Source organism: Azolla caroliniana, unplaced genomic scaffold (assembly GCF_043228905.1).
Source record: "Azolla caroliniana isolate FFs.n. ecotype wild unplaced genomic scaffold, voAzoCaro1.0.p SCAF_757, whole genome shotgun sequence".
In the NCBI taxonomy this organism is placed as follows: domain Eukaryota; kingdom Viridiplantae; phylum Streptophyta; class Polypodiopsida; order Salviniales; family Salviniaceae; genus Azolla; species Azolla caroliniana.
Window position 1 is genome coordinate 1 of NW_028231192.1, and position 11,406 is coordinate 11,406.

The 11,406-nt window shown below is 47.2% G+C and overlaps 1 protein-coding gene across 1 annotated transcript; it reads left to right on the plus strand.

Moving 5' to 3' along the window:
- The first annotated feature begins 9,094 nt into the window (after window positions 1-9,094).
- On the plus strand, window positions 9,095-10,014 carry LOC147847683 (photosystem II reaction center proteins PsbY, chloroplastic-like). Its single transcript, XM_087338936.1, has one exon. The coding sequence runs from the start codon at window positions 9,177-9,179 to the stop codon at window positions 9,771-9,773; it is 597 nt and encodes a 198-aa protein (XP_087195062.1). The 5' UTR covers window positions 9,095-9,176; the 3' UTR covers window positions 9,774-10,014.
- The last annotated feature ends 1,392 nt before the right edge of the window (window positions 10,015-11,406 follow it).

Genomic DNA, 11,406 nt, shown 5'->3' on the forward strand with positions numbered 1-11,406 from the left:
ACCAGATGGGCGTAACGAAAAATCAGTCCGGTTAAAGTCGGACACACAGCACAGGATGGTTTCGGATAATAGACATCAATTCTTTGAGGATCGGCTTCAGCTATTCCGACCGGCCCGGTTTGGGCTTCAGTCTTCGAATCCTGCCGACTCAAACAAAACCGATCTGTCCGACAACCTTGTACATACTTGTAACTTTAGTATAACCCATGTATACACCCATTATAGGGGAGTGTCGAATACGAGTGTATAATGGCCGTATTCTCATTGTCCTTTATGGACAACCCAAGTTTGGGTTATTTCTGTAAATAGCATAAAGGGCAGTTGCCCTAGGATAGTCACTATATATAGTGACTTTGTAACCTTTAGTAAAGGTTGTTGGTTGTCATTTTGTAACTATTGATATTGAGAAATATAACGTTTCTTTTGTGCCTATCTCTCTCTCTCTCTTTGTACATTGCTCATTCGCATACATTGGAGGTTCTTCACCATCACAAATGTTGTTTGTTCTTCCGCACTGACGACCTTGTTCCCCAACACTATTTCCTTCCCGTCCATAACCCCGACGGTTCCGCCTTGTGACTAGGGGTTGATTCGGGCTTGCCCATGCACCTCTCCTTTTCACAAACACGTTCGAATACTCGTGCCTTGTGTTGGGATTTCGGTCCCTTTCGGATGGGATGGTCGGATATCGGAGATGAATGCCGACAAGCCCGGTTTCGGTTTCGGTACCGGATGACGAATGTACCCGGAGAGCGATCCGGATGCAGGGACATATCCGTGAATATGTTTCCTATGGGCCCATGTGGCTACAGTTGTAAATAGCCCAAAGTCATATAAGTATATATATGACTTAGGGCAAACAGTTTTACTGTTGCTTATCATTTTTCTGTTTTTCCACTTAAGAGGAGTGAAGAGGGAGCAGCCGTGAGAGAGAGAGAGATAGAGCGCGAGAGAGGAAGAGGAAGACGCCTCTGTGTATTTCCGCCGCCTGTGGCGAGGACAGCGAGCTCAAGGTCGTCGCCTTGGAGCTCGTCATTGTATACTTCTCTTGTATAGTGTTGTTTGGAGTCTTGTACTCCCGTGGTTTTTCCCATCTAGGGTTTTCCACGTTAATCCCTGTGTACTCGTGTGTTTCTCTCTTTTGGTTTCTATTTTCTGTTGCATTGATCCACGATTACTCGGTTGTGGCCGAAAGGAAGAAGGTGAATCGAAGCGACTATTTCTTACAAATTGGTATCAGAGCGACTGTTGCAGAAAATGGAAGGCGGCGGCAGCGGGCAGCCGGGGATGATGGTGCTGAATGCACAGAATTACGCCGACTGGAAGATCAAGATGGAGGATCTTCTGATTGTTCGGGACCTGTACGAACCGATTGACAGGTCGGAAATACCGAAGGGGGTACTTGAGTCGGAGTGGAAGCTCCTGAACCGGAAAGCCGTAGCGACGATCCGACAATATGTCGATGTAAGCGTCCTACAACATGTGGCAAACGACACCAACGCATATGAAATGTGGAAGAAGCTGTCGGGCCTCTACGAGAGGAAGAATGCGTTGAATCGGACCTCCCTGATGAGGAAGATAGTGAATCTCAAGTACCGGGACGGCGAGAGTATGGTGGAACACGTGAGCACGTTCATGGGATTCGTGAACCAGCTTGCGGCAATCAAGTTCCCGTTGGAGGATGCAATGCAAGCCATCATCCTGATGTGTACATTGCCGGACAGCTGGGAGAACTTGGTGGTGACTCTCAGCACCTCCTGCACCGAAGATAACTTGTCCTTGCAAACGGTAAAGACAAGTATTTTGAACGAAGAAGCGCGTCGGAGAGATAAAGAACTGACCTCCGACCCGAAGGCGCTGCTTACCGAATCGGATCGGGGAAGACAATGGAACCGGAGTCCGCAAAGACGGGAGAAGTCGGGGACCCGGTCGCAGTCAAGAGGAAGGCCCACATGCTTCCACTGTGGGAAGCCGGGGCACTTCCGAAAGAATTGTCGGCATTACCGAAAAGACAACGGAGCCGACGACTCCGATTCGAAGAAGTCACCGGAGAGAAACGGTGCATACCGGGGAGCCACGGACCGGAGAGGTTCGGATCGGCGAGGGCAGGACCGGAAAGGAACGACGGCACTCGCGGCAAGTGAGGAAGAAATCATGCTCATCACCGAAGAAGGTGAGCTAAACATTGCCGGCGATGAGACGACCTGGGTGGTCGATTCCGGAGCATCGTTCCACCTGACCCCGGAGAGAAGATACTTCTCATCCTACACAGCCGGTGAGCATGGGTGTGTTCGGATGGGAAACGAAGGTACGTGCCGGATTGCTGGCATAGGAGATGTGTGGTTGACAACCCCGACCGGATGCAAAATGCTGCTGAAGAATGTCCGACACGTTCCGGAGGTCCGACTGAACCTGATTTCGGCCGGGAGGCTAGATGACGAAGGCTACACGGGTAGCATCCAGAACGGCGTAATGAAGTTCAGCAAGGGGAGCCTGATAGTGGCTCGGGCCCGGAAAGACAACACACTGTACCTGATGAATGCCCGGTTATGTCCGGAAGAGCTGAATGTGGCAGCCGACACTGCCGGTGAGCTGTGGCACAAAAGACTGTGCCACATGAGTGAGAAGGGGATGAAGAGGCTTGCAGAAGACAACCTTATCCCAGTGAAGCATGTGCACCTGGAGAAGTGCACCGATTGCCTGGCCGGTAAGCAGAACCGAACTTCCTTCCACTCAAGGCCACCGACGAGACGTAGCGCACCATTGGAGTTGGTGCACACTGATGTGTGTCAGGTAGAAACGAAGTCACATGGCGGAGCCCAGTACTTCGTAACATTCATCGATGATCATAGCCGAAAACTGTGGACGGCACCGATGAAGACAAAGGACCAAGTGTTGTGCGTCTTCAAAGATCTCCACGCGAGAGTGGAAAGGGAATCCGGCAAGAAGCTGAAAGCAATACGAGCGGATAACGGAGGGGAATACCGGGGGCAGTTCCAGGAGTACTGTCGCTCGAAGGGAATCCGACTCGAGTTTACTGTGCCGAAGACGCCGGAACTGAACGGGCTGGCCGAGAGGATGAACCGGACCATAATGGAGAGGGTTCGGAGTATGCTGGCGCATGCGAAATTACCCAAGGGGTTCTGGGCTGAGGCAATGTCGACGGCGACATATGTGATAAACCGATCACCCTCAGTACCTTTGGACGGAGACACGCCGCAGAGAGTGTGGACCGGTAGGGAAGTATCCTACCGGCATCTGAAGGTGTTCGGGTGTCTCGCATACGTGCATGTGGCAAAGGACCGGAGAGGGAAGCTAGATCCAAAGACCCGGCCATGCATATTCCTCGGTTACGGCGACGACGAGTTCGGCTACCGAGTATGGGACCCGGTCGACAAGAAGATATTCAGGAGTCGAGACATCATCTTCATGGAGGACAAGACACTCGCCGACTGGGAGTCGGAGAAGAAGATGAAGAGCTCCAAGTCGACCGGTGAGGATCAACTCTACGAGGAGCAGTCCCGACCGGCAAGGGACCGGTTAGCACTCGAGGATCCGGCCGAAGACGGTGAAGAAACCGAACCGACCGAAGAAGATGAAAATGATACCGGAACCGGCCCCGATCCCGAAATGGATTCGGAAGAACCGATTACCGAAACTCCGGAACGGAGATATCCTCTAAGAGAGAGAAGGGCCCCCCGGAGATTTCCGGAACCAGAGCACGTGCTGCTAACCGACGAGGGGGAGCCGGAGAGCTTTGAAGAAGCAAAACATGACACTCAGAGCCGCAGGTGGTTGAGTGCCATGCAGGACGAGATGGATTCCCTGCATGAGAACCACACATATGAACTTGTGGAGTTGCCGAAAGAAAAGCGGGCATTTCGAAACAAGTGGGTGTTCAAGCTGAAACCGGGAGATGCCGGAAACCCCCCGAGATACAAAGCCAGGATCGTGGTGAAGGGGTTTCAGCAGAAGAAGGGCGTCGACTTCGACGAGATATTTGCCCCGGTGGTGAAGATGACCTCCATCCGGACGGTGCTGAGCATAGCGGCAAGCATGGACCTCGAGGTAGAACAGATGGACGTGAAGACGGCATTCCTTCACGGTGACCTCGAAGAAGAGATCTACATGCAGCAACCGGAAGGATTCGAGAAGAAAGGGAAGGAGCACCTGGTATGCCGGCTGAAGAAGAGCCTTTACGGACTGAAGCAGGCTCCCCGGCAATGGTACCGGAAGTTCGACTCCTTCATGACCGACGAAGGGTACCTCAAAACGCAGTCCGACCACTGCGTGTTTGTGAAGAAGTTCGAAGGAGGAGACTTTCTAATACTCCTCCTGTACGTGGACGACATGTTGATCGTCGGACGGGACCAGGTCAAGATCCGGATGCTGAAGAAGGCTCTTCACCGAACCTTCTCAATGAAGGACCTGGGTCCGGCGAGACAAATACTAGGGATGCACATCATCCGGGACCGGAGCAAGAAGCAGTTGTGGCTGTCACAGGAGAAGTACGTGACGAAGGTGCTTCACCGGTTCAACATGTCGGAAGCAAGACCGGTCGGATCGACCCTCCCGACAAACTGCAAGCTGTCCAGCAAGCAAAGTCCCAAGACAAAGGCTGAAAAGGAGGATATGATGAAAGTGCCGTATGCCTCAGCCGTCGGGAGCTTGATGTACGCCATGGTGTGTACGAGACCGGACATCGGATATGCAGTCGGAGTGGTGAGCCGGTACATGAGCAATCCCGGCAAAGAGCATTGGAACGCGGTCAAGTGGATACTCCGATACCTGAAGGGCACGGCAAACGTGTGCCTCCGATTCGGCTCCGATAAACCCGAACTCGACGGTTTCACCGATTCGGATATGTCGGCTGATGCAGATACCAGCCGGTCCACATCAGGGTATGTGATGACGTATGCAGGGGGAGCTGTCTCGTGGCAGTCGAGGCTGCAGAAGACGGTTGCGTTGTCAACCACGGAGGCGGAGTACATGGCAGCTGTTGAAGCCGGCAAGGAAATAATATGGATGAAGGACTTCATTAGAGAGCTCGGTATCCGGCAAGAGGAGTACCGACTCTACTGCGACAGTCAGAGTGCCATCCACCTTGCGAAGAACGCAGCCTATCACTCCCGGACGAAACACATCCAGCGTAGATACCACTGGATCCGGGAAAGGATAGAAGACAAGGAGTTCGTGCTGACGAAGATCCACACCGACGAGAACGGGTCGGATATGCTGACCAAGGTGCTCACACCCGACAAGCTGGAAGCATGCCGGAAGAGGATCGGATTGGAAAGACATCCCATGCCGAAGTGAAGGGGGAGTTTGTTGGGATTTCGGTCCCTTTCGGATGGGATGGTCGGATATCGGAGATGAATGCCGACAAGCCCGGTTTCGGTTTCGGTACCGGATGACGAATGTACCCGGAGAGCGATCCGGATGCAGGGACATATCCGTGAATATGTTTCCTATGGGCCCATGTGGCTACAGTTGTAAATAGCCCAAAGTCATATAAGTATATATATGACTTAGGGCAAACAGTTTTACTGTTGCTTATCATTTTTCTGTTTTTCCACTTAAGAGGAGTGAAGAGGGAGCAGCCGTGAGAGAGAGAGAGATAGAGCGCGAGAGAGGAAGAGGAAGACGCCTCTGTGTATTTCCGCCGCCTGTGGCGAGGACAGCGAGCTCAAGGTCGTCGCCTTGGAGCTCGTCATTGTATACTTCTCTTGTATAGTGTTGTTTGGAGTCTTGTACTCCCGTGGTTTTTCCCATCTAGGGTTTTCCACGTTAATCCCTGTGTACTCGTGTGTTTCTCTCTTTTGGTTTCTATTTTCTGTTGCATTGATCCACGATTACTCGGTTGTGGCCGAAAGGAAGAAGGTGAATCGAAGCGACTATTTCTTACACCTTGTTTGTGCAAGCCTTCCTTGTGTTGTGCATATGAGCGCTATTTCCTTCCCGTCCATAACCCCGGCGGTTCCGTCTCACGATCCGCACATAGTGACAGATTTTCATGACAACGTATAGCAAGATTTGGGATGAACAATGACGATTTGGACTTTGAGGCCGCAAACCCCATCTTACGCAACCGGTGCGTGATATTTTAATTCCAAGCTTGGGAGGCTTGCTTCAAGTCGTAAAGCGACTTCTTGAATCGGCACATACCATGTAAAGATTTAGTGCGGAAGCGTTATAGACACAACCGACTTCACCAGTTACCATTTGAGAAATGTTGTAGGTTTACTGTAAGCTTTGCACAATACACATAGAGAGAGAGAGTGCATGGGAGAGACACAGAGAGCAGAACAACATAAAACTCTGATTCAAATTTATCACTCTGTACATACAATGTGCTCAGTGAGCACTCTTCAATGCTTGTACTAAGCTACTTACACTAACTACTTGGTAGTCTAGGAGCATAGATCTCCAACGGCCTACCAGTTCGCACATGGGTCTAGATACCGATCTGGATCCGGTTGAGCTTGTCTGCCCAACAATCTTAACTTTACCTTTGTCCAACCTGGCTGATGGTTGCGTTGAGCTTTGGTTGCTCGACTGCAGCGATGGTCCACTTATCATGGTTGATCTTGGACTAGTAGGTATAGGTCTCAGCTGAATGTCATCATTTGAGTTGATATCTGACTCTTCCTTAGTCGGGCTTGACGGAGCCAAATCGAGTTCATATTAGGATGTCGATTCGTTGAAGATAACATCCCGACTTACCCAAACTAAATGAGTAGAAGGGTTGAAGCACTTGTATCCATTTTGTTCGGATGAATATCACACGAGAATGCATTTTTCCGACTTCGGGTGGAGCTTCTGTCGTTTTTCATTCAGAATGTGAACATACACAATATTTTCAAACACTTGTAGATGCGACAGACTCAACTTCTTTCCAGCATACACCTCGTGTGGAGTTAGTTTGTGTGCTCCAATAGTTGTGCATCCATTCAGAATGTAGATGGTTGTGCATGCCACTTTGGCCCAATAGTATTTTGGCATGTGCTTTTCGTTTATCATGGTGCGTGCTACCTCGAGTATGTGCCGATTCTTTCTTTCGGCTACACCATTTTGTTGGGGTGTGTGTAGGCATGAAATTTCTCTACATATGCCCTCACTTTGGAGATAGGAGATGAATTTGTTGGAGAAATACTCCTCTCCATCTGATCATAGGCAATGAATATGTCCGCCCATTTCCTTTTTGACTTGGTTCTTGACCTTTTGGAAGTGGGAGAGTGTTGAACACTCTTTTTCTTCATTGGAAAAATCCAAGTGCATTGAGAGTAATCGTCAATGAAGGTCCGTTGCTTACATGTCTCTCTTTTGCGAGTAGGAGTCGATGTTGTTTGCTCAGTGGCATGCTTCACACACTCAGTCGACTTGTTTCAACTCAAAGTTTGGAAGTCCAATGACGACTCCCTTCGATTGCATAGCTCAAACCCGTTGGAGGTTGATGTGGTTGATTCTCTTGTGCCACATCTCGATATTCCTCTCAACCTTGAGACCTTTGGCATACATGACCATATGTGATCTCTCGCTAGATCAACGAGGTTGTATTATGCCTCGATATCTCTCCTTATATGCATCTTCGTCTAGTGTTTCATGTGTCCCTTTTGGAACCATATTCTTCATCAAATGGGGGAAACAACACACATCAATGCATGGTAGAGCCAATCCCCTTGTCAACCATCCGAACCATTGCTTCTATGTGACTTGGCTCACACTCATTACAATGTAAAATAGGGCGTTGGGACACAAGTGATGAGATTAATTGACTATGCAGACTTTGGCTAAACAAGTTTGGAAGTTTGATTATCACACTTTAATACAATGCTCTGAATTTGATCACATCCGGCTATGCTTTTAGTCATCTTTGACCAGACCCAATCCTTGCACAAATTTCTCTGACAAACACTATGTGCACTCTTGGTTGGAACATTAATTAGTAAAGTACTTGAAGATCGAGTATCGCTATTGACTTTCACATGTACGACTTGAAAATGTTATATTTTTTGTCTCATTGATCATATTTGACCTTCAAAGATGATAAGAAAATCTCTCTCTGCCTCTCCCCGCTCTCTTTCTAGTTGTGGCTTGGTGTTTTACACCATGGCATGAAAGCCATAAAATTGAGAGAAGCTAGGTTTGACCCTCCCCATGGGCTAGACCCCGTGTCATAGATCGGAATCAGTCTCTTATGGATCTTAAAAAGATATCTATCTATCTACCTTTCTCTCCCTCTCCAAGTTCGGTCCTTGTCATGGACTAGGCCCTGTCTCATAGATTGCAATCGGTTTCTCGCAGATGTTAAAAACATATCTATCTATTTATCGAACTATTGGTTTGGTGGATTAAACTAGAGCATCAAAGTCATAAATTGATGGAACCCAAGTTTGATCCTCGTCATCATCTCATAGATTTCAATTGGTTTCCACTAGATGTTCGAAAGATATCTACCTCTCCCCTTTTACACACGCATCTCTTGATTATCTTTGACATACTACATAATGATATGCATTGATACTAATTGTCTAGCTCTTTACAAAGATGGCATGAGCCTTTGATGGTATAGTCCTCTCACCAAGACATGGTCAAGGTTGTATAATACACCAAACATTAGCTATATTGGTGTTCATATCAAATAAGTCACTCTTGAACCTTATGCTTGTAAGTCAATGCAGGATATGTACAACAAACATCCACAGTGCCATAAAGACCTAATGATGTATGATTCTTAGAGTCTAGAAAGTTCTGAGACCACATAAGTGGATCGAAAAACAAGAAGAGAACAACAAGAACAAGAACGATAATAAGGCGATGTGATGTGGGGATATTATGTGTACATAAGCATGTTTGAGTAAAAAATGACATAAAAGAATGAATGTATGTGAAAGTGAGGACATGAGATAATGAAGGAAAGGAAGGGCATCTCAATCTCATTGATTGGGCGAGAGAACCTCCTTATCCTCTCATCGAAAGTTGAATGGTGGGAGATTGAGATTCACCCAATAGGGATAGACGAGACACACACACCGTCCGATAAATTAAACGCGATGTGTTGAACCGTCCGATGCGAGGCGATATATAAAATCTGAAAGAAACTGAGAAGCAGAAGAAGAAACAGAGAAGAAGAAGAAGACGAAGACGAGACATAAGCTTTTGGATTTGCCGTGGCCATGGCTTTGCTCACAGCTGCATCTAGCCTTTCTACATCTCTCTCCATCCGCGCCTTCCATTCCTCTCCTTCGGGAAGCCAGGTGTCGCGATCCCAAAGCGCAAACAATGTTGCTCTGTCGATCCGATCTTCTTCCCTACCCAGTCTCGATCTAACCCTATGCAAAGAGCAAGTGGAGACCGGCGGCAAAGCATTAGCCGGGGCGATGTTCGCCACCATGGCGACGTCGGGATCAGCTGCAGCTGCACAAGAAGTGCTTAACATGGTGGCAGCTGCAGCTCAAGAAGGCGATGATAAACGTGGCTTCGCCCTTCTCCTCACTTTAGTGCCTGCGATCGGCTGGGTACTTTTCAACATCCTACGGCCAGGATTGAACCAACTGGACAAGATGAGGAGTGCTAAGGCAATGGCGATCGGGATCGGTATTGGGGCGGCTATTCTGGCAGCACCGCCAGCATTTGCGGCCGCCGCCCCTGACAACGACTCGCGGGGGACCCTCCTTTTGTTTGTCCTCTTCCCTGCCATCGGTTGGGTCCTCTATAACATCCTCCGACCCGCACTCAATCAACTCGACAAAATGCGGTCCACCCAGAAATGAAGCATCCTAAAATGTTTGTCCACGGTGATCCATCCGCCCTCTTCATGCTCCTTAAATTTGTAACATATTTTGATGTCCCCTTTGTGAAACTTTGACAATTTTACATATTTTCAAGAAATTTTGGTTCTCAATTAGTTTGTTTGGTAAGTCATGTGGGATAAGGTATAAGAATTATAGGTGCTATTGGAATCAATCAATCCATGTATCTTTAACTGATAGGAATTACATGTTTTTTTTAAGGGGCAATATTTGGGTGGTTTAAACTTAGATCGAAGGTAAGGTAATATATAAGCATTAAATGTCATGTTTTGAAGGTAACGTTTGAGTGAGGTGTTTTGGAACTCAATTAAATGTGTATGCTAGCTAGCATCATATAATCCCCAATGCATCACACAAGGTAACACCGGGATCAGGACCTCAATGCATGACATTAGCCATTCAGTTAGAAATTGATTGATTGATTGATGCGTTTCTATTCTTGGACCCTGCTCTTTCTCCTCACTTTTATATTTGCACTCCATCTTTTTGACGAAACTGATCCACAAACGAAACAGGCTCAATGTCCTCAAGCTGATTGATTATATGTACACACATTCATGAAATTCCTAATGTCCGCGTAGCATCCCCCAAGCTCTAGGACGCCTTCTTTACATAGTCGAAGCCATCTCAACTCCCGGATGAGAAGACATTATAAGTGAACGTTTGAAAACCCAGGTCTATGACTTCATTCAAAGGGGCATAAGTCTAGGACCATTACCTTTTTTATGCTCCTTTTGTGTGGGTGGGCTAGCAAGTTGAGTGAGCCCCATCCATGCTTTCAAACATGATGAAGTTGAAGATACTGGCTTTTAGACATGGCCATAGGCCCATAACATTGACAATGACCATTTTAAATGTGAAATAGGCAGCATCATACATTGATTCAAGAGAAAAAAGCCCTTTGGAAGTAAAACCCTTTAATTGAAGCAATGAAAGTAGCACCAACACCAATAAGTCGGCTAAGTGACCAAAAACCATTGAATAAAATATCACATGAAATGAAATAAACGAGATTTATGTTGTTTGTATGTGCATGTAGATAGGCGTACACAACACAACGTTTCTCAACACCTCTTTGTCTTGACCTTTATGATTTACTAATGCACCATATGTGAAGACTATTGCAACAACCTTACCATCAACAAAAAGCATTACATTTTCACCCAATAAAATGTTTGGGGCCCATCAAGCCCCAAGGGTGACTTCAAAAATTGTCAATGACCTCGTCCCTACATACCTTGAGTAGTATTAGTAGTTGTTTTTTTTGTACAATTTGAAGTTGTTTGTTTAGGAAGTCATTAGTGCATCGCACCGTAGGTTAGATTACCAATATGTGATGTATGGACTTTGAATAACTACAATGGGTATCCATAGTTGATTTTATTATTTAGGTTTCCCCTCTAACAATCATTGTGAACCCCTTATTATCATGAAAGTACCAACTATAACAATGCCATGCACATTGGAAATAGGGATATAGTCTTGTATGTGTGTGTATGGAAGAAGAAGGTTGGGATACCTGAGTGATGGGGTAGAGAGGAGAATGCAACCATGGAATGCTCTCTTCCATGCATGATGGGGTAACTAATGGTTT